General features: G+C 36.5%; 1 protein-coding gene across 1 annotated transcript; it reads left to right on the top strand.

Annotated features, from left to right (window-relative positions):
- The first annotated feature begins 3,630 nt into the window (after positions 1 to 3,630).
- LOC100735082 (keratin-associated protein 24-1) lies at positions 3,631 to 5,546 on the top strand. The gene has a single exon (XM_003467171.2). The coding sequence runs from the start codon at positions 3,631 to 3,633 to the stop codon at positions 4,387 to 4,389; it is 759 nt and encodes a 252-aa protein (XP_003467219.1). The 3' UTR covers positions 4,390 to 5,546.
- Positions 5,547 to 24,492: the final 18,946 nt, after the last annotated feature.

The following is a 24,492-nucleotide window of genomic DNA, read 5'->3' on the forward strand; positions in this document are numbered from 1 at the left end:
TTATGAATCACAAACATGAACTAAACAACAACGAATAGCAAAAATGTGGGAAAAATCTAATGAGTCGTACATTTATAAATCTCAGTGTTTCACTGTTCAGAATGTTGCCATATCAAATACATTCTATTATAAAATCTGATGCTTTATTATTTAAGCAATTTGATATTCTAAATTATTTTACTGGACTTAGATTGTGTAAGTCATAGTAACTTAAAATACCTTCTTACTACTCAGATGGAAGTAAAGTATGCTGTCTTTCCAGCTGAGTAACTTACACATTTTGTTGTTGTTTTCCCTGAATATTGTACAAAGAAACCTAAAATGTATAACTAGAGACAACAGATGTACAGTAGAGAAATACATAGAAAGAGTATTTTTCAACATCTGGGTTTTTGTATGCGTCACTAGGACTCAATAATTTACTGGAAAGTCGGTCATCAACTACCTCCTGAATCTTGAATACTCCAGGACTGGAATTTTCTGCACAAAGAACTTAATGAAAAATGGCTGTCTAATCCTGAACCTTTTCACTGGAAATTCCAAAAGGCAATAAAATGAGCTTAAGAGTTGTTTGTCCTGTACTTAAAAAAAGTAGAGTGAGAGAAAAGCACCGAGAAAACTCAGTTAAAAAGTGTTTGGGGTAGACTCTGAGAAGATGGGAAGGTGATGCTGGCAAGGGGGAGAGAACAGTACAGTGTGGGGCCAGATAAATGGAAGAAAGGAGGATCAAGGTGTGCTGCATAGGTGCACCAGTTTCCCAAGGTGAATGCGATTATGATGCATGCAAGATACACCAACAACAGCAAATGTTGGGAGAATATCTGTAAGATTAGATCGGTTTGCAGGCTTAAAGGAAGCATAGAGCATCAAAGGAATCTTAATTGTCTCCTAAGTGGACAATGTCTTTATAAAACTATCCCCAGCAGCGTGAGCAAGCAGTGGGCACCCCGAGGAGAGATCAAGTCAACAGCTCCTGAGGTTGAACTTGAGGGGCTGAGCAAGAAAGCAACATGCCCTCCTTCCGGGTAGGTAGTTGTGGCTCAAATGGCTCAAGCCAGTAGCTTGGCGGTCAGGGAGGGAACAAGTCAAGGTCTCCTGTGAGCCTACTGGTGCGTAGTGCACGGGCTGAGATTCCAGTGTACCATCCACCACCACACCACAGCTCCCCTTAGCAACGGGATGTTTGCAAATTGATAACAATTGAGGCACATAAAGCAACTAAATGCTTGTATTGTTGGGTGGCTTATGCTAACCTGGGGCCAGAGGTCTGAGCATGTCTTGGGAGGATGACTGTATGCAATGTAACAACATGGGTGTTGTAGTCAGGGCTTATACACAGAGAGCAATTAGAATCAGGACATGGAGTTTAAAATATTATTTTATAATGGTCACCGGAGTTAACACAAGAAAATGCAGGACATCTATCCGCCACACCAAAGACAGAATATTTAGTCACTAAATCCCACAGCAATGTCCCACATGAGCCCAGATGAAAACCCAGAACTCATGACAGTGCCTCCCATGAGTCCAACTGGAGGTCCAGAGCCCACAAGAAGGACTCATGCCAGTCTCTTTTAGATCTGTGCCGGGAAGGCCCAAAGGTCAGCAGAGGAAACCAGAAAGTCCATGCCAGCGGGTTGAAGGAGCTGGGCTGGTGGGATGAGGGTTCTATGCTGGAGTTGAGAAGTCACACTCATAACAAAGACCAGGGCTGTCCTGAAAGCCACCACAGCCATCCTCAGAGACACGGAGGCCTAGAGCTCCTCTTCCGACAAGCACAGTCGGGTACATGCCAGGAAGCCAGCATGACGAGTTCATCCTGGAGAGCAAGCAGTACACGTCTTCCCCTCCAGAGCCAGGAAGCAATGCTCCATGTGAAGGCCAAAGCTCTTCCAGGAGAACCCACTGAGTTGCTGACTCAAACAGCAACTCGTAGGAGAACCCACAACGCCTCAACGCAATAACACATTAACGCCTTCCTTCTCCTTCTCCACCTCTCTATTTATGCTGGCAACTTTCCTCAGGTGGAGCATCTATGCTCAGTGCCATGCTGATGCAATCCAGCTGGCATTAAGTTGACCACCAGTTCTTAATCCATAACTATGAGGGATTTCCTTCTATCTTCTCTTTGAAGTCCAATATTGTTTTTACTCTTTTGCTCTGTTCTGATTGTTTTGCTTTGTTCAGTATTCTGTTTTGATAGGTTTTATAGTGTTCTGTTTTTGGTTTGATTTTGCTGTACCTGTTTCAATGGACAACTATTGTGAAGATAACAAGATGTACTGTGGTACCTATTACTGTTATCCCGATATCCTGCTGTGAAGTTCTATACCAGTTTAACTGCATTGTCTCAATTGGCTTTGTTCTATCTTATTTTGTTGTATTTTACTATCTTCAAAATTAAAAAAAAAAAACTATCCCTACATCTTAGCAAAGCTGAAGTAAGTACTGTCTGCTATCTGAACTCATCACTGTTAATCAATGTGTTACTCTTCTAAACAATGGAGGCTGCAGGTATGAATCATAGTTCATAGTTTCAAGAACCAAATGTCAGTTACTGAGTTTAATTTAAAAATCTTATTTTTTCTTTTAATCTTCACTCCAAGGAGTGGAAACTGCTGTTTAATGTTTGTAGTAGCTATAAGAAATATACAGGTTATTCAAATGAAAAAGTTAAACATAGGTATTATCTTCTGTTATAACAAGCCAAAAATAACTTCAGTGGAGGAATAAAATGAAACCTATGTGAAAAATAAATTAAATTAGGACTAAGCAAAACTTATTTGGGGGGAAATGTTATGCTTCTGACTGAATTTGTACTTTATGGCGAGGACAGTAGAGGACATGGCATATAATCTTACCCAAATAAGGAAATGCAATATTGAAAAACTATTATTTCTGTGATATTACATAGTATAGAAGCTCTTTGAGAAAGAAATTTTGTAGAAGACTTGGTTGCTTAGCAACCAGGGATCCATGGGGATCCTAGTACAGGTTACCAAGTCTCAGTGGTGTTGCTGTGAGTCATAAGCATGTAGTCCTCTAAATATGTCAGATGATAAGTTATCGTTGGTATATGTCCTGGCACAGGAAAGAGACTAGCACATATTTAGCAAACCTGATTCTGTCATCAGTGCCTTACCCTCTCCTTGGAGAAAGAAAATTGAGATGGTCAGATAATCCAACTGATTCCTGAATGTAGGGTCAAATCCCATGGTGCTTTGCAGTAGTCAAAGATGTAGATAAAACACAGGTCACTAACTTTATTGAATCCTTATTAACATTTTAATAACCATGCTGCAGAAGCCCACAAATACATGAACTCTCGTTAACTGCTGGTTACATTAAAATCACTATTCACCGAAGCTACAGTCTGCTGCTGATGAGTGCTAGATGATGGTCAAAGTGACAATTACAGATAGACACTTTGAAGAATGAAAATAAACTTATTTTTGTATGAGCATGAAGACATCATCAAATGTGTCTAAGCAATGCACTAATGAGGGGTTGCTGTGTTTTGTCCCAGGCAGAGAGAAGGAAGTCTGGAGAGGCTCCACGCAACCACTAGGGAAGATATAAAGCATCCTCGGGCTTCAGCTACAGCATATGTGCATAGCACCATATCTGAGCATGTACTCAGGCTCCATGTCGCTTTTGACCTACCCTGAGATATGCAGCACTACATCCTATAGAACTCACTATTACATCCCAGTAATTCCTTCCAATGCTTTTTGCTCCAATGATGTAAGTTCTACCATTGGATATTGCTTACCCAGTAGCTACCAAGGAAATCTCTGGCTCCTGGACTCTTGTCAAGAAACCTACTGTGATGTGCAGAGCTGTGCCTCTACTAGCTGTGAGCTCAAGACATGTGCTACCAACTGTGATCCCCAGAACTCCTGTGTGTCCTCTAACTCCCCATCATCCGGACAAGCCTTTACTGCCTGCAAAACCACCAACCTCGGATCCAGTCCCAGCTGCTCCTCCTCTCAAAACAAGGGGTATGTATCTAACTGCTACACCACCACTCCATGTGCATCTAAACCCTGCCAGACCCTTCGCGATGGCTCCAAGTACTTTGGGCAACTTGGCTACTTATCCAAGAGTCCCCGACCACTACGCTACCACAGACTTGGTGGTTTGGCATATAGAAGCTATCCAACTCTTGGCTTTATTAACAGTGGCTTTTCACCATCACGTTACACCATCAGCAGATATCAGCCCCAAAATTACTTAATGAGAAATCACCGATATCTGAATTATGGACCTATGAGCTACCGACCTCTGAGCTACTCACCGAGGAACTTCCGGTCCCTGAGCTGCCTACCCAATAGCTTTCCGCCTCTGAGATATTTATGCAGGGGTTGCAGACCTCTGAATTGCTATTGATCAACTAACAACATCTACCAGCTAGCATCTCTAATGTTCTGCTGAAGTGTCTTATGTATTTAAAAAATTTTGTTACAATTACCTTAGGGCTTACTAATCACAACTCTATATTACCTGCTGGATACTGGGTCTGCTGTTTTGTTAATTTCTTTTTGTGTTAAAACCTGATCTTGAAAGTGGTATTATTTTTAAGACTGATCTTGATGGAGTCACAAAAGAGAATTTACATGCAATATAATCATCACCTGCTTGCTTATTTTGTCATCTGACTTGCTTCCCAATAAGACTGTCAGCTGCTGTTCCTTGATAAAATAGGGTTTCTTTGGACTGATGACTGTTTCCAACACGAAAATGCTTTCAGATGGTTTTTATTTTATATTAATAGCTTTGTCAACTGTCTAACTAGCACTCTTACTAGTAAACTGATAACATCACCTTAAATTTATTGAATAGACTTTTCATCATTTCCTTGATTAATTTTAAAGGCAAGCCAATAACAATGACTGAGTAAAGCTAAAAAAGCAGAAGACTTCAGCTATGAGGAATGGCACGTGCTTGTAATCCCAGCATCCTGGAATACTAAGGCAGAAGGATGGATCACAAGTTTGAGCCCAGTCTGTGAAAATGAGCAGCTGTGCGAGACCCATTATCAAATGAAAAATAAAAAGGGATGTGGGTGTAGCTCAGTGTGAATGCTCTGGGTTTAATCCTCAGTACTGAAGGAAAAGAAAAAGACTTCAGCAAATCTAACAAATCATCTCTTCCAAAGAAGGCCTAAAGGATAGCGTGAACTGTCACTAGAGTTTTGCCATCAGACCTAAGAGAAAGGCTCAAAAGTAATCAAAGGACAAGAGCTACTTATTCAAACAAGGACAATATGCTATGTAGTTTTATTCTACATTCATAATTCTGTCCTGATGCATTATGGTGTCTGATTCTAGAAAAGATCCTAATTCATGATTAGTTAATACATTTTTATCTGAAAGAGATGGATTTCCTTTTGTTTCACTTTACATTCTCTTAAGTTTTTGTCTCTATCTGGGAAATACGCACATCATTGTCAAAATGCTAGTTTCTTTCCGCTTATTTTATATTCTAAATTAAAAATATGAGGAAGTACAATTCAAAGTTTGGATTTCTTGATTTGTTTTGTTGTTGTTTGCTCTTTAACATATTAAATGTTTTTGCATTTAAATTAATTTGAAATAAAGAAATTTGAGGAAAATGTTTATAAAATAAACCAATTTAATTAAAAAGTACATAATAGCATGTTTTTCTTATATAATATGCAAATTAATTACAGATAAAACTTGAAAATTGAGTAGATTTAATATTGAATTCTTGAAAAATAATCTATATCTATAAATTACTCATCAAAAGTGAAAAATTATACTATCTTGATGGTAAAAATAGAATAGGAGATATTCTAGTTTTGTAAGTACAAGTCAGTCATGTTAATCTCAACTAAAATTTATTCTGGAGAGTAGTGTAATTTCAGACTAGAATAATAGGGCAAGATTAACAATATCAACAGTCAGTCCTGCGGCTGGGAGTTCCAGTTCAGTGGTAGAAAGTTTCTTGTATCTGAGAGTCTCCAAGTTTGATGCTCAGTACCACAAAAAAACATGAATAAAACACAACATCAAACAAGTGGAATTAGTATATGTGGGTACAATTAAATCACTCTTTTGTGATTTTTTTTCACTTTTCAGAGACCTCCATTTGCTTAAAAATTCATATCTATGTTAAAAGAATGATAGTAACCATTACAAACCATCCATTGACCATATAGCATTAGTTTAATTCTTTAACATAGAAGAGATGCTTAAGTATTTCAAATGATCAGTGTGTGTCTTAGTTGAATATTCAGTACTTCTAATTAAGCATCCATTATTTTTCTTTACAAACTCTGATGGTTATTTCTTCGTACACTGAGTGGAACTCTTTGGGAATAAAAAGATGTGCAGGTACTGTTCTCAATAACTAAAAAATTAGTTTAATGAAACAGGCACAATGCTTTCTTAACCATTTTTTTAAAAATATACAAATTTAAGGAGAAAGAAAGAGGTTAATCCTAACTGGAGGAAAAAGAAAATACTCAGTGGATGCTTTTAGCTGCACCACCCTCAATAGTAAATCTTGGAAGAGGCAAAGAGGCCTAAAACAGATAAATGAATGAAGAAAATGTAGTATATCTATGCAGTGGAATACTATTCAACAGGTTAAAAAAGAGATACACTTGAGGTGCTTATAGGAAAATGCAGGAACCTTCAGATCATACGTTAAGTGAAGTAAATCAGACAGAAGCTTAAATATCACATCATTTCTATTATATGAGAAATCCAAAATGTAAATAGTTGAAGTAGCAAAATTTAAAAAATAGGTGATAGGAAACAAAGAAGTAGACTCTGGAGATCACAAGAAGATGGTGGGGTGGGGGCCAGATTGGCAGAAATAGAAAGAGGAAGCAAAACTGACAAAGGTGTGATATGTTCAGGTCCCCATTTTCAAAGTTGAACATAATTACTATGTGTCGCTAACATATGCTGATGAAAAGAGAAACCAAAAGTGAGAGAGGTTCTTCGGTTCACTTTGAGGCGAGGGGCCCCTGGGCACTCAATGATGGAAAACGACAGGTAGGGAACCAGGTGAATTTGAATAGAGCGAGGTTAAGTTTGACCAGAAGACAGCAAATATAAAGTCACCAGTGAGAAATACAGAATGTTAAAGACCTCACATAAGAAATATTTTCCTAAATTAAATCAAAGATGCTAAAAGATAAAATGTTTATAAACACTGTCATATGAAAATGAAAAGTGCCTAGCAATGGAATACATCATGAAGACAAATTTTAAAACTTCTGGAAGTAGCATTTGAGATATCTACTCTTACCACCCAATTTTTATATAAACCAACAGAAAAACCCCAGCAAAACATTTAATAACTAAGTCAAAGGTCCTTAACTCTGGTGGGAAGTCATTTGTGGAATTAAGCTGAGGTCTTTTATAATTTGTACTTAAAATTGCACAAATGAGACATCTTCCCTTGAATTTCACTTCTCAAATAATACCCTCGACCTTCTAAATAAAATGTCAATATGCATCAGTAACTTTGTGAGAAAAAGTCTTGTTTCAGATTTAAAACATGACCTTCTACAGTTGTAAAAAGTTTGCAGGCCCAAATACACATGATAAAAATCCAAATCATTCTTATGTTTTTTCCAGTCTCATTCAAAGCAGAGAAAATATGATAGAAGGATTGTGTATATAATTACTGTCCCTTGTGCTATAAATCACATGGTCTCTACCATAAGATTTATGTAATGTATAATATATTTACTAAAAGATTAAAGTCTGTCTTAATTTATAAGCTTGATAATTTGTGTTTAAATAATGAACAGTGTGACAAAGTTCAGAGTTAATAAAGATACGACATTTGGCAAGCTATCAGAAGCCTTTATATACTTGCCTGCCTTCCCTGTTTCTGTCCACCGTCCTGAAACTGTCTTTGGCCGTTATCATTTTGAAGCTTTTTCATATACAATATTTTTACATGAGTATATGAAGTTTATGTAACTTTTAAAATCAATGTAAACACTAATAGACTTTTTAACATTTTTTTTATTGCACTAGTTTCTTAATGGTTTCTTTTACTTAGAGGCCTATGCAAAATGCCTCTCAAATGTCTCATCATACAGTGAGTGTGCTCCATGTGATCAGCTAATGGAAAACAGATGTCAGATAATAGGGACCTTTGACCAACAGTGTTCTCAGCTGAACATTCAATTTACCCAATTATCACTTCCAATATCACAAGGGGCTGTTTCATCATCGTGGGACTCTGTGCTTATTCAAACATTTTTATTACACCAAACCCTGCTGAAATCATGGTTCATAGAATACTTTAAAAGCATTTCAGGAGCGAGGTAAATCCAGCACTGGATATGCATTGTCTCATAGCTGATAAAATTATTTCACATCTTTAACTGCTCACTTGACTCGTTATAGTTTTTTTTAAATTTTATTTGTTTGTTTATTCATTGTCTGTTAGCTTAATCTGATTAATAATTGGGACTCCACACATCATCAACTTATACTTCTGTATCCATGTCACTGACAGATGAGAAAAGAGGGAAGTTTCTAATATTACTTGGTTTCTTACCCTTCAGAGCGCTGAAGGTTATAGATGTCGTCACTGTGGATTTCTCGCATTCCAGGGTCTCACTTATCTAAAGAAAAAAATGTTAAGCAATTTCCTCATTTTTAGAACATTTAAAAATATTTGATCTCTTAAGTTATCAACACACTAGATCTTTACAGAGTGAGGGAAAGTATGAGGATGGTGTTCAGCAAATGGTGGTAATTTTGTGATGTTAAAAATAAAGAGAACAAACATCATATCTACAGACTCTAATTCTAGAGATGACAAGACTGAAAGGTAAAATCCAAGGCAGTATATTCTGTATATGGAAAACTAGATCCAGAACCTGGATTCCATTTGTTCTAGTACTGTAGATTAGCACTCACTAAAGCTCCTGTGAAAAAATGTCTTCCCTAAATATCCCTGTACTCTCCCTAACCCTTTATTCACTCAGCCTCAGAGAAGTGACGTAAATTTTGATTGATAAGCATAGGAAGCATATCTGGATATGTGTTTTTTACCCCTTGAGTTTTCCTTCTTGGGAGCTCTGATTTCTTCATGTGTAAACTGTCCACAGAAAAGGCACAGTGTTCTCCATCCTGGGAAACTGCTCCTGGACCCACATAGACAAGCTATTGATAAATCTGTACTTCTGAGGTTTATCATTAGTGAGGTCATTTGTCTTAATAGATGTAATTCTTCAATTTGACTTCTCTCAATAACAAATTTCATTTGTATGTTCTCTGCCTGTGCTTTCAAAGTGCTCATACTCCAGTCAGTAACAGAGTAGTTACTCAGATCTCCAATAAAGATCTTACAATAGGTAGCACAGCTTAGCAATGACAGGAAGGCTGTAAGTCACCATTGTATGGAAACTCTGATTTGAGATGAGGACACATGTTAAGCCACTGAATCGTATGAATTTTCATTCTATAATACAGAGGGCAACAAAGTATACAAAAGTCAGATATGGGCTATATCTATAAAAATAAAAATTTTTAAATTGAATTCAAAATGAAAGTAAAATGTTTTGAGAAAACAGAACTTGGCATTGGTACTTCTGACCTTATCTGTATTAAAGGGAAATAACATAGGGCGGGAATGAACAAATTTTCATGGGAAAAGGCCTACCTCGCATCAATAGAGCTATTAATTTCTGACTTGGAGCACAAGGCTGGTTTCACACCACCAGCAAAAATTGTAGAGCGGGAGATGAAGAAGTAAAGGATGGATAGAGTGAAGATGGTGGGGAGAGGACTAGGAAAGGAAAAAGAAAGGGAAGGGAAAGAATAGGAGAAAAAAGTGAAAAAACGAGGATGGTTCAAGCCTTTTCCACAGATTTTCCTTCTCACTTCAGTATGTGTCTCAACAACAGGAAAATATATAACTTGAATATCCATTTGTAGAGGCTCTGGAATCAGACACCAGCAACTCTTATACTACCCCACCTCTCCCCACCATCGAGGGTCACATTTGACTCTCAGAATCCCATTATCTACAGCTTAAAAATGTGGCTGTGGATACATTTGAATTCCCACTAGAACTAGTGGATTCCTTGGAGATTAACTTGGAAGCACACAGAAGCAATAGAGATGCCAAACATTATGATTAATTGTGACTACATAGGTGAACATATAGATTTATGTGAGATGTACATATATATATATATATTATATATTATATATATATATTATATATATATATAATATATATATATATTCCTTTTCATCTTTTCATGGTGATTCTTAAACTTGAAGATATAGATAGAAATGCTACTTGTACTACATAGGAAAATAAACATTTAGCCCTGTTTTATTGATCTGTTTACCACTGTGTGTTAATTATGTCCTCTCTATGGCTAACATTACCGATAAAAATATAGAACTTAGTCGGAATTCCTTTTCTCTTTATTTCTCCTCTCTCTGGAAATAACAGTGTGGTGTGGCTTGAGGCATACATTTCTCCTTGCTTTTGGGTAAAATAGAATCATGTTATAAAATATTAATAGAAACATTATATGAAAGCACATGTATTCTAGTCAACTGGTATGACAGCTCCATTTCACAGCCACGGAGGCTATCTCTGCTCATTCCAGTAAAAATATGAACTCATCAGCATAATAAGCTCCTAACCAACGTAGATGGGGAGGCCCAGAGAATTAGGCTCAACTGCAGCTGTTCAAGCCTCAACTACACTTAAGCAATGGCAGAAAAGTCCACATATGCTGTTGCTGGTAGATCTGTCAGATCTACATTTGTTCTTTAGACTATTTCTATTAATGAGTTATTAATTTATTTTTTTAGTCTTTTATATTAAACATGAATACTTAACAGAAGAAATATCACACAAACAAAATATTGAGATTTTAATATGTATTGAGTTTATATTCAAAAGTTTTAACATTGGTTGGTCTTTGGTATACAAAGTCTAACAATGAAAATTAGAGATAAATTTTCATATGCACTACACTTAAGACATCAATAGTACTCTTCAAAAAATAATATGTATTTCAATTAGCACACCAAAGGCAGTCTGCACACATGACAACACCATATTCCATACTCACAGATTACTTATACTGACAGCACATGTATTTTGCTTTCCTGGTCTTTATGTAGGACATAATTGACATCTTAGTGGTCTTACTGTTTTGTCAGGAAATTCTTATTAACAACAGCATAAACTATTAATACAATACATCATTAAATATTTAATATGTATTGTGTGTTTAGAATAGACATCATTTTTATATCAGCTGTGTATTTGCCTATAGAACCTAAAAAAGAACACTAGAAATGAATTCCTATATGAACTACAATGAAAATACTAGTGGAACTCTACCATAAAGTCAGCTTTGCTTCAACTGTCACACTCAAGGCCATCTTCACACATGACAACTTCATCTTCCATGCACACATTGCACTCACACTAACGGCATGTGTGCTTAGCTTTTCCTTCCTATATCGGAGTCTTATTACCTCTCTTCTCTTCCAGTCAGGAACTTGCTACTATATTATGCAACAGGCACCTAACCAGGGAAAGAAAATGTCAAAGAAATAAAATGTCAAATATGCAATGAATGTTTACAATAGATAGCAATATTTTCCTATCAGTCATTTACTTGCTTACAAAACCTAAAAGATGGGCTGGGGATTTAGCTCAGTGGCATAAGCACCTGCCTGGCAAGCGCTAGGTTGTGATTTCGATCCCCAGAACCGCAAAAAAAGAAAAAAAAAACTAAAAGATAACAACAAAAATAAAAAGCTATGTGAACTACAATGTAAACAAAGAATTCTACCACAAAAATAATCCCTGCTTCATCTGTGACTCCGAAAGCAGTCTTCACATATGACAACTTCATGTTCTATGCACAAATATCACTTACACTGACATCACGTGTGTTCTGCTGCCCTGTATTTTCTTGTGAGGCACAGCTGAAAGCTTTTTTTTTTCCTTTGTGATGCTGTACCTGCCTGTTCACCTGTCAGCTCACCAGTGTGTGCCACAGTTTTTCTGTGTAGTTCCCTGGACAGAAATATTTTGGTTCTACTCTGCTGTAAATGATTTTTTAGAAGCCGCAATCCCAGTCCTCTAAGAAAATTTCTCCATTGTATTGTTTACTTGTTATTTTCTTTGGAAACTGTTTAACTATTTATGTCACACATGTTTAGAATCGAATAAAACACAACTAGTGGTCAATGTTTTGCATTTTAAGTGACATAATAGTTGCTACATAACAGCAAAAACTTTACCTTTGGCTTTCTTGTTAAAAGTTTCCATCTTAGGCTTCTAGTCAAGGTTCATCTATAAATATTTCCATTTTTTTTTCCGTGTTTTTCTTTGCGTATACAAGACCGATATTATATCTCTCTGAAATCCAAAGATTGTACTGTAGGGGATTCTCTGTTTTGTAATTGCAACATGTCATTGAAATTTCTGTTTTGTTCCTGTATGTAGTAACTGCACTAGTCAACTTGTATTCTGTTAGCAAATGTAATGTCAGCTGGAAACCGGTAAACCACCAACTGTTGAATGTCACATTCCAATTAGTTTGGAAGATAGAAAGAAATCACAGCATCGTTCCGCTTATTACTAGATGAGCAAAGATGTGATAACTGATTTCAAGGGTAAATATCTAACCTGAAATCAGTAAGTCTTTGCATGTACAAGAACATAAATTTTTTGCCATATTTTGACCCATCAATTTTCCACGTCTTTTCCATTCCTGTGCTCTCCATTAAGATATCTGTGCTAGACCTATTACTGCTTTCAGTTAATGAGGTGTCAGAATAAATACCTTTTTGAATATAACTATTGGTGTATACAGAATGCTTTACTTCCATTTCAGCCTTTGTGAATTTCACATCTGGTAACATTTCCTCTGTTACAATCTCTAACACTGAATGGCAGTGCTGGCATTCTGTCCAGTATGTTTCACCCCTGCCAAATGTTTTTCACTATACTTTAGACTTAGTTCTAACGTTGGATTATTCCATTTGGTTGTGTGTCCATTCTGCAGCATTTCAACTAGTCAAAAATGTACTCACACTTCTCTTTTCTTCATCATTTGAATCAAGAAGATCTGTACTAGCTGTGTCTGTATCAGCTTGATCCTTGTTTCACTTCACTAACACAGAAACTTTGGCTGACATGGCCAATCTCAAACTCATCATCATCATCCTCCTCCTCATCATCATATACCTACAGTTATGAAAGCATGTATTGTACCATAATGGATCATCTTCATCATCCATGCATGAGTAATCTGATGCATACCTTTTGCTCTCCTCCAAAACGTGAAAATCTAATTTTTCATATGCCATTGTACTGACCTGGGCTACTTCTACCAGGAAAATCAAAACAACAATTTTTAAAACATTTTTTAAAAATTCTGGAGTGTGGTGGGTCTTTTGGACCCTTTGTGATGCTCTGGTAAACACACAAAAACCAGTGAGCTGTACCACAAAGGTGAGTCCAAATCCCATTTTGCCACTTTTACACATGTGCACCCTCCCTGCTACTCATCATAACAAATGAATAAACACATAGATTGCTTCCTGTATTCTTCATGGAAAGATACTGAGACACACACATGGTTACTGTGATGCCAAAGTACAAATTTACACTACGAAAAAGCAAGGGAAGAACCCTGCTCCTTGTTGCTCTGCTATTTCCTGCCTCCCAAGAACTGTTTCTCATCTTCAATCCCCGTGAGTCATGCCACTTTGCATTGAAGCCTTGACTGAAATCTGTACAAACCATGAGCCAAATAAACCTTTCATCTTCTAACTTATGGGTGTAGGGTATTTTATCTTAGTAACAAGAAAATTAATGTAAATTGTTTTATATGAGTAGTTCTCCCTTTTTTCTATATAAAGGCCATTTGCATGTCTTCTTCATGGCAAATGAGATAGATGCATGTTTGTATAAAGTGGAGATATTATATGGTCCATCACTGTCCACAGAGTTGGAAAGATGGCCAGGGAGAAAGAGGTAGCACTTAGTTATACAGGGGACTGGGCTTGAAGTAAGGAAACCATTCTCTAACTCTAGCTTTGTTACTAAATAATTATGCAATCAAGTTAGAAACCAGTTTTGTCTCTAGAGCTCAATTCATTACCAGTAAAACAAACAGGTTGAATTTAATGAGCATTTACATCTCTAAAATACGATTCGATCATTACAGATGCAGCTTGTGTAACAGTCTTTTACTGTGTTTGACTATCCCTTCTTTGTGTACCTTCCTTTCCCCAAGTACTTATCAGAGTCCACCCAAGCCCAGCCAATGTCTTTTAATGAGGGACCCATGTTTTAATTACATGCCGCAAGTACTCTATTAAACCTTGAGAAGTGCACTTAGCTCAGCTACACCTTAGTTATTAAATTGTCGAGTTACCAATGGCAGCCTTACACCTAACTTACAGATTTCCTTAAGTCACTGCATTTGGCTTAAAATTAACGTGCTGTTCAAGGAAAACAAAAGAAGTACCTTAGGAAGGACTATGATTAGACTTTTGTCTGTGAGCAAATTTTCTAGAAGCTGTAATTTAAGTCATTTCGACTCAGAAACTCTGCCTTTCTTGTAATGCATGAATTCCTAAGTACAGTAGTAAAACCAGTGTACTTAGGTACAATTTTTTGCCAGACACCAACCCCTCCATCTGGGAACCTGACCTCCCAACTGGTAACACTGAGTATTGTAATGAGGAAATGAACTACACTCTAATATTGAACAATTAATCTCCATAACTTACCACCCTTTAAAACAGTGAAATAAAAATGCTTGACATCATTTTGTGAACAACATATTAATTCAAATTCGGTTGGGCTGGAATCCGAAATATTTCTAACAGTGGGTGAGAAAACTCACCACTTTGTATATCCTTTCCTGGGGTAAGTTCAAAAGATAGTGTCTATTTATTTTTAAAGCCATAAAATGAAAAGGAAAAGCAAACAAAGGAAGAGGAAGATATGCTAATAGGTGTACTTATCACACTTAAGAAACTTCAGGAATGCTGCAGATCAGAAGCTGATAACCAGATGATAACCTGATCACAGGGGAGGCAGGAAAGCAAGGACTCCATGGAGAAAATGCCTTTACACACTGTAATCTATTATAGGCTGAGAGGGAGTAATGTGGAGCATTTTACTTCCTTTTAAGGAAACATGAAGATAAATACAGTTGAGAAACAATGTTAAATACTATAGGAGTTCTTTAAGCTCTTTACTCTGAGATCAGGTCACCAAGAGATTCCTACCTTTGACCAATGCTGTAATAGCAGAGACTCATATTTTGTAATGGGTATACTTGATAAAGTTTGTCTTCTCTTTATGTTTAATGTTTTGCTTCTGAACATGTTTCTGAGCATCAGTTTGTTCACCTGACTCTTAAACTGATGAAATGAGTTCATCCTCTAGAACTCACATGAGTATTTGAAGGTGTCCCCATGTATCAGCTATGGATCCAGAATGCAGAATGACCATGTGAGGATTTAAATTTCCCTGAATGCTTACATATGCCTGGAATTTGGTGACTACTCAGAGCCCATGCTAAACATGGGCACAAACTCTGTTAGAGAGTGGATGAAGCAAGTATCCCAGGACTAAGAAGGGAAAGGTCAAGGTAAAGAGAAAATTCAAGGCAGGGATACTAACTTCAGCAAACACCCCCCACCTTGAGATTAGGGTGTACGGGACCAGGGTTTGTGAGTATCTAGAAAGCCCTAGAACAGTGAGAATCTTGACTGAAGCAAGGTACACTCAGTGGGACACTGGGATTCTGGAGTCATCTCAAGGTGATGGCTGTTGCTGGGGTAGCACGGCTTTCTCTGGCAGCATCCAGGGGTTTGGGTTCAATGGGACTGGTACTTTCAACCAGAATCTGAAAGGGAGAAGCTGGGGCCAGCCACCATTGTCAATGTGATGTTAACGTGAACAAAAAGCCAAAGTAGGGTGAGCACCTTTTCTTTCCTCTGGCCCTATAGTAGCCAGCTGGAGTCCTAGAAAACAAGAAGACTCGGAGAGAAGTGGTTTCAGATCCTCAGTTAAAAACTCCCAAAGACCAGAGGACAGCGGCAGAGTAAAACCAAGAAGTGATGGAGTTACAGCCATGACAGATGGACTCAGTTCTTCTGCTCTTCTCTGTTAACTTCAAGAGTCCATGAGACTTACGCATCATTTTAGACTTTATCTAAAGAATCCTGAGTGTATTAATATGCACATCTGGACAGAAGGCCTTTTTGTTTAAAGAAAAATTACTGTAAGTCTTTTGTGCCATTTTTATGCCTCTGTGTTTATGATTTTCATCAGTACTATACTTTTAACTTAGCAAGAACCTGGGGTGAGCTTCAGGATAAATGCCCATTATCCCATCTTGGATCAATTATCACTTTAGTGTAAAATAGGCCTATTTCAAAAGCAAGAATAGTCCATTATTTTAAAAAGCAAACAAATAAAAAGTAGGTAGAAAATCTGAATTATATGACTTAAAATCAGTTATCTAGTATAGCTTTGTTGCTTTTCAACTGCTCCTATGTGTTTCTGTAGTGCCTTAGACTTTCAAAATTACAGAAATTTATTGTTTATTTGTTAGATTGGGATAATGGCAGAATCCCTTTCCTTTGCTGTTTTATAGCAAGTGAAAAATAAAGGAGACAGCAAAAGAAAAATCTGCTGCTTGCATCACTAAATGTCAATCTTAGAGCCGTGCCTCTTATTAACGCCAGAATTTAAAAGACTGACTTATGGCTGTAAATTGAATATTTATGTCCCTCACAAATGTATTGAAATCCTAACTCTTCCTTGATGGTATGAAGAGATGGGATGTTAGAAAGATGGTTAGATCATAAGAGAGGGATTCTTGGGATGGGTTTACAGACCTTATGAAAAAACCTGACGAAGTTTCCTTGTTCCTTTCTCCAAGTAAGCACACATCAAGTTGTCAGCAGTTTTTCAGCAAGAAGTGAACTCTTACGAGGCACTGGATCTAGAGCACCCCAAGGTTGATCTTGTCAGATATCAGAACTGTAAGAAAGCATTTCTGGTTATAATCACCCAGCAAATTCATGGTGGTTGTGTCTTAGCATTCCAAATAGCTCTGACGCCCATCTAATAATAGACAATTCGCTTTCAGGAAAGAAACAGAACAGAAGGTACTGAGAGAAAGGAAGGAGGGAGGTGTTTAGCAAGACATCGCTCTTTCTTTATCCATCTCACTGATCAGGCAAAATAATTTCCTACTACCAATCCGAAAGGTAGAAAGCCAGAGCAGTGGTTTAATTCTGTGGGGTTCCCAAACACATGGAAGTAAGACCTAGGAAGAAAGGGGTGTTGTTCTCCAAATCCAGTAGCTCCAGTAGGCAGTAAATTCTGTGGAAACAGTAATCACATTTCTCTTATTGAATCCACACCACTACTGGGTGTGGTGGTGCATGCCGGTAATCTCAGCAGTTGAGAGGCTAAGGCAGGAGATCTTCATGAGTTTAAGGCCTGGAGTACATAAGGGAGTTCAAGGCCGGCCTGAACTACATACCAAGACCTTGTTTTAAAATAAACAAAAAAATCTTCAATGTCTAGGTCATTGACAACCAAAAATCTCTAAAACAGTCCTTGAATGGCTTGAAGCAATCACTTCTTTATTCTATGGAAATGTACTTGTTCGAAAATGGAGGTTAAAACTCATTTTGATACTAGCTAACTGTGTGACTGGCCAAGTTGTTTGCCATCTCTAATCTCTGATACTTATCTGTCATTCAAGGTTACAGGCTGAACCTCAAATGAATTTTGAGATCCATTCTATTCCTGCAAGTCTAATAATTTTCTCATTAAAGGTTTGGAAATTCTACGATGATTTTTGCAACATAGAGCCTATGACCCAAACAAATGCTGAAATGAACTTTTCCACTGTGTAGCCAAAAACGCAGAGGTCAATTCTACATTTAGAATTGCTCTTTATTTTCCATTTTCTTCATATTTGATTCTTGAGGATAGAACCAAAAGTTAGAGACCAGAGCTATTGTCCTAATTCCTGTCTTCTGGGTTTATTCTGTGACCTATACCCTGAGTGCATGAAGCACAGTGCAGTGTCATGGAAAGGCCTCAATAATCAGCCCGGAATCCTATCAGTGAGTGTGATTGGAAAAGGAAGTTGTTAGAAGAGGGACTGCAGACTAACAGGAAATCCATTAGGGAGAGAAAAGGAGAGAGAGAGAAGGAATACCTAAATTATATAAACTTTGAGATGCCTAGATTTCTCCAACATAAAATAAAAGACTCAATCACTTTCCTATATTTGTTTTCATCTCTATTAGCAAATAGTTTAGGGTAATGCATTGAAGAAATCAATGTATTTGTATGGATAAAGATAGGCCAGGAGAAATACAATTTTAAAAATTGAGATTCTTGTTTGTTCTACAGATAGACAAAAATAAAACATTGAATGCATTAATGCTGTTAGAAATTGATAGCACTTAACATTGCTGACAGTCATTTGGGTATAGTGGTACACACCTGAAATAACCACACTCTGGGAGATGAATGCAGGAGGATCATTAGTTTAGGATTGGGAAGTTTAGTCCAGCCTGAGCAAGTTAGTGACTTAGTAAGACCCTGTTTCAAAATTAAAAATTAAAAAAAAAAATGCACTGGGAATATAACTCAGTGAGAACAACCTGGATTCAATTGCTCATGACAGAGGGGGAAAAGGGCAGCCATTAAATTAGCAATTTCATATCAACTATTTAAATTAAAATTGTATAGATCCTTGAAATCAACTTGTCCGTGTCTAGGATGAGGATTATACAGTGGTGAAAACATCATGTCTGGAGCTACCATACCTGAGTATTCATTGTAGATCCACAGGGAGGCAAAGGTGATTTAGTCTGTGTGGCTACTCTCACTGAGTATAAAAATATGAATGACAAAAATATTTCATCAATTTAGCCAAAGGGCTAAATGAGTCAATACACATGCTTTAAAGAGCACAGAAATGCAGCAGGCATCTGAGTGAAGAGACAACCTACAGAGCGGGGAAAAAATTTTACCAATCATTCCATCAATACGTAATTCATATCCAGAATGTAGAAAGATCTCAAAAGAATAGACCCTCAAAGGCAAGAAAATTGGTAACTGAAATGGATAGAAACTTTTCAGAATTTCAAATGAACAATAAATGCAATACGAAAATATGTATTATATGAAAAGTTATGAAAATATGTAATATGAAATATGAAAATATATAATGTGAAAGAATGCTCAACATGTCTTGCCATTAAAGAAATGTAAATGGAAGCAGCCTTGAGATTCCATTTCACTCCAAAAAGAATGACTATTATGAAGAGATCAAATAATGAATGCTGATGGTGCTGCAGAAGAAACAGAAACCTCTGATATCACTGGTGAGAATGTGAACTAGTACGACTGTGACGGAAATCAGTAAGGAGACCCCTTAAAAAACTGAAAGTAAAACTTCATTTAACCCAGGTATTTCCCTTCTAGGTGCTGCCCCAAAATAATCAGAGTCATCACTTACAGAGATGAAAATATACGCATATTTATTGTAGCACAATTCACAAGAGCTCAATCTTGGAAGCAGCCTGAATGTCCATTAACAGATGAATGGATAAAGTAAACATGGCATTTATACATGATGGAGTACTAATCTGTCATAAAGTATAGACTTGAGTCATTTGTAAGAAAATGAATGCACTTTGAGACCATAATGTGAAGTGAAATAAATCAGATCTACAATCTTAAATATTTCATGCTTTCTCTTATGTGTGAAATTGAAGGTATACATAAATAAGAGCAAAAAAATAGGGAAAGGTAAGAAAAATAGGGAAAGGTAAGATGCGTTATACCTCATGAAGAAAGCAATTATGCTCTGAAAACATAAAAATTAAAATTAAAACAAAGAAATGTGTCTCCTAGTATGACATTTCTACTATTAATATTATGAACATGTGAGCATATTCACAAGCTATGCTTTTAATGATTGTTATCAACAAAGGCATTAAGGCAAATTGTTTGTTTGTTTGTTTGTTTGTTTGTTTGAGGCAGGGTCTTGCTATGTGGTATAGGCTGGTCTTGAACTCACTATGTAGGCTAGGCTGGCCTCAAACTCACAGCAGTCCTCCTGCCTCAGTCTCCCCTGAGAACTAGGATTACAGGTATGTGCCACTACGTTCACCCATTAAGGCAAACAGTAAGCATTCAAATAAATAGGAATAAATAGTAGTATGGAAGATAGGAAGATCAATGACAATGCATAATTAGTGTGTAATGATAATTCTCTCAAAATTGGTCCAGTCAAGGGGCCATAATTAGCATAAAGAATGGATATAGAGGCCACTGAGAAAAGTGTGTGGCAAATCTGAGAAAGAGCTCAGAAAAGTAACAATTTAGAACTAAAGGTTTGGTGCTAGAAACAGGGAAAGAGAAAGCTCAGGAGCATTGATTTATTTTTGCACTGTTATTTCTAAACGTCCTAGAATGAGCGTGACCTGCCCTATGGTAAATTCATTTAGCTGCACCTGTCCCAATTCCTCCAGAGAAATCTAAATGGGAGAGAAATGAATCAAATGCCACAGGGAAGTCCCATCACCACAAGTCTCAGTTGATCTGGAGGACAGGTCACACTTTGTGAAGTGCTGTAAGGACATGGTCTCTAAAACATTTTCTAAATTCTTAGATAATGAATAGGCATACAGCTTCAGTACTAAAAATTCTTAAAATCTGAAAGAAGCTGTGCCTCCCATTAATCAGGGCTACATGTGTACAGAAGTGTCACAATTTTGATTTGTTTTATTCCTGAGGAAAATCCTGTCTTCCAAAATTTAATAGAGGCACATGTTCAAATTCAATTTGCACCCCTCCATCTTCACAAAGTACTTACTTCCAGTAGGCAGAGCACGCAGAACATTACACATCCCACAACAGAAGGATACAACAGAAGGATAATGCCTACATTAACACATCTCCTTCAATTTTGACACCTCAATGTTCTGCCTATATCCTGACTTGCCTACATCTTTACTATGGTTATTGAGTGATAATTCTGGGAACATTTAAATTCTAACAATGCTTTTGTTCCTCTGTTAATGATCCTAAGTGAAGAGACGGTATCTAAATCACAGAAAATCGACACTTGATTTTATTTCAGAAGTTAAGCTAAATTTTGGAAAATCACTGATCATTAAGCTTGAATATCCTTAGTTGATTATTTTTAAGGAAAAGGTAGCGTCAACTGCAGGAAACTTTTCATGTGTGTTGATTTCCTGATAGGAACTTTGGCAATAAATTATTCAAAACTTTTTCTGGTGAGTCTTTTACATGTTAAATTATTTGCTGTTGAAAGAAAAAAAGACTAAGTTTTTCACTACAGAATACAGCAGTTAACAGAATAAAATCACCTTCTTACAACTAGATAAATACTTCTGTGAAATAACTACGCTATTCAGAAATGCGTTTTATGTGATTGAAAATGAATAATTAGAAAAGGAAGAAGCAGTGAGGATTTCAAGCAGGGAAGAGAAATGGAGCCAACTTGCTCTGTGTGACCAGCGCTGCTGAGGTTGGCCATAAAACTGCAGGATTTCAGAAATGACTCATTGTGTGCTCGTTTGTACGTATATTTTCTTTGGTATTTCTAAAACTTGGGAAAAATATTCCCTTTAGCAACTTTGCCTTGGTACTCAAAGCCATTCTTTCATCTCTTGCTGGCTTTTTGCTTTACAGACTTTCTCTGTGAACAAATGTGTATTGTATACATGTATTTGGCACAGTCATAAAAGAGGAAAACGAGACGAAGGCATATTCTAAGTCTGTGCATCACCTCTTTCTTGGGTTTAAATCTGGTGAAAGTGAATGAGAAAATAGTTTTATGGTCTGTATATTGGCTCAAGGGTATAGACAGAAAAATGCTATGGACAAGTGTTGATATTCTGTGATATGAAACCTCTAAGTGTTTTAAACCACTCAAATATAAGACAGAGAATAAGGCACACACACACACCGCTATTCTATTTAATTCATTATAATATATTTTTGAAGATCTGAATTATATATGACTTTGATTTTTGCTCTTAAAGAACACTGGAAGCTAAGTGATACACAATTGTTTTATTCTTCTGTACAAGGCATACTATACAATTTATTTTGAAGTGTGAACCTTAGAAGAATGTATTTCTTGTTTCATGTCCCTTTCTTGATGTCCTATAAAGCATGTCTCCTTTTCTCCTAACGTGCTCTGCTGGAAGCCTTGAGAGTTCTCCTGGCTCCCTTGACTTTGGAGTCAAAGAGGGCACAAATTAGACCATCACTAACCTAGTTTCTCTCTTTCTGTCTCTTTTACCTTGAGCTTTTTCTGACTTCTTTTCCTTTTTCACTTTTTTTTTTGCTGTATATTCTGTCTTCTAAATTCCATGTTTTACCCAAAAAGCATAGTAATAAATTCTGAATAAATTATTTCTTCCTACATGTTCCTCCATCAAAATGTTATGGATGGTAGTGGAGGTATAATGTAGGAATTAATGTATACAACATCTATGAAATTACAGAATTATGAAATTACTATCAGAATTATGAAATTACTATCGTCTTTACTTGCATATTAAATATGGTTGGGAAGTTCACAAATTTACAATCCAAAGATGATTTGTCATCTTTGACCCTGATATGACAACTTCATTGCATTTATGGTTAATAGAGCCTGGTCCTGAGTGTGTCTGGGTGGCTCACGGAAATGTGTTCCCAGATACTATCTGTGGCCTCTCTCACATTTCTTCCTGGCACTATTGCCTTACTTTGGTACCAGCTGATTTGGGGCTGAATTCTCCCCAAACTTGTAAGCTAAATTAAACTTCCTTCCTTTAAGCTATGAGTTCTGAGCACTGTCTGCAAAGGGAAGGCTGCTCAATAGAATGAGCTTTCAGGCTGACTTAATATTGTTATATTATTATTCAGTTGTGCTCCCTTCATAAAAATAATGAATATGCTAAACCAAGTGGTATAAGACAGAATTTTCCTCCACTGGCTTCCATTAGAGATAATACAAATGAGCAGAGATGTGGCTAGAGAAAGACACCAGCTGAATTAGTTGTTAGCATGAAGAGTATTTAAAGATGGAAAAAGTCTCATTGACTTCTAAAACTAGTGCCTTGACCAAGTTCACACTGAGGTCAAGAATATCAGTGTTTTTATCACTTCTATATAGCTTCTCTATGTTTACTTTTGAGAGGTATATGCAAATAATGTAAATTCGTCACATAACTCTAATATACCTTTTTCAAAAATGTACATCTACAGAAGAGCTTTACATTAAAAGTCTATAATTAATGCCACATTTGGTTTTTTTTTAACACAAGCTAAATGTTTCATGTTTCCAAGAACATTATTCAAAATTACATTTGGTAAGATATTTAAATAACTTGTTTGGCATTGCATGTCAAAAATCCACTTTACTCAGATGATATGAAAATAGACGTTTTCTTTTAGACACACAAGTGTTATTCTTGATCTTTAAAAGACAATATCAGATCACTCAGATTATCTTTTGTTTTTTTAAAAATTTTATTTAAAGAGGGAAAAAAACCAAAACAGTAAAAGGGTACAAGTAATACATTTTCAAAAAAATAAACAGTAAGAAATCACTAGTTAATAGACTATATATTGTCATCTTAGAAATAGTTGTTCAAGTTACAAAATTAAAGCATACAAAGTGGACATTCAAACACTGAGACTGCAAACAGTTGTGTTCAATGATCCAACAAAAACTTAGTAATCATTTGTTTTCAATCATCCAAATATTTAGGAATCAAAAGCTATTCCCTATGTTTGGCTCTCACCAAGTAAAATGGTATTCAAATAATTTCTTATTTTCACAGTCCATCAAGTCAGATGTTACAGTGTTCAGTATGATGTATACAAACCAAAATACTGGGCTGGAGAGAGGCCCCTCCTACTTCACACATGACTTCTCTTAGGTGCTGCTGTCTGGAGCTGGATATCATAATTGTTAATAGCAGGGGAAATGATGGGAGAGGAATAATTTAGAAACCATAATTCTTCCAGCGGACAGAAGGTCTATCTACTTGCTCTTTTCAGAAGGTGATTTGAAAACATTGGATTAATATTCCCTCTTAATGATGTAGCAGAGCCTGTCTCATCATGGAATGACCAAGGATAGATGACAATTTTGTAGACCATTTTCCAATTTAATTTTTTATATCTAAGAGTTGTCACAGAATTTAACATTAAAATCTGGAAACAGTTTCTTGTAAGTACTTAAAAAAGTATCTCGGTGACGTGTTTATGATGCAGTCTCTAAAAATCATATTCAGGGCCTGAATTCTTATTTTTTTAGGCTAAGAGCTGTTTCAGCAAGTAATCAGAATATGTGAATCAGAATGAAGCTGAAATGTAGAACACAGGGAGTAACTAAGAGATTAGTAAGAGAATAGACTACTG

This window comes from Cavia porcellus, unplaced genomic scaffold, assembly GCF_034190915.1.
Source record: "Cavia porcellus strain 051 isolate PalLab524CR breed Dunkin Hartley unplaced genomic scaffold, mCavPor4.1 scaffold_7, whole genome shotgun sequence".
Taxonomy (NCBI): Eukaryota; Metazoa; Chordata; class Mammalia; order Rodentia; family Caviidae; genus Cavia; species Cavia porcellus.

Coding starts and splice junctions, on each gene's coding strand:
- LOC100735082 (XM_003467171.2), top strand. CDS start 3,631: ATGTACTCAGGCTCCATGTCGCTTTTGACCTACCCTGAGATATGCAGC.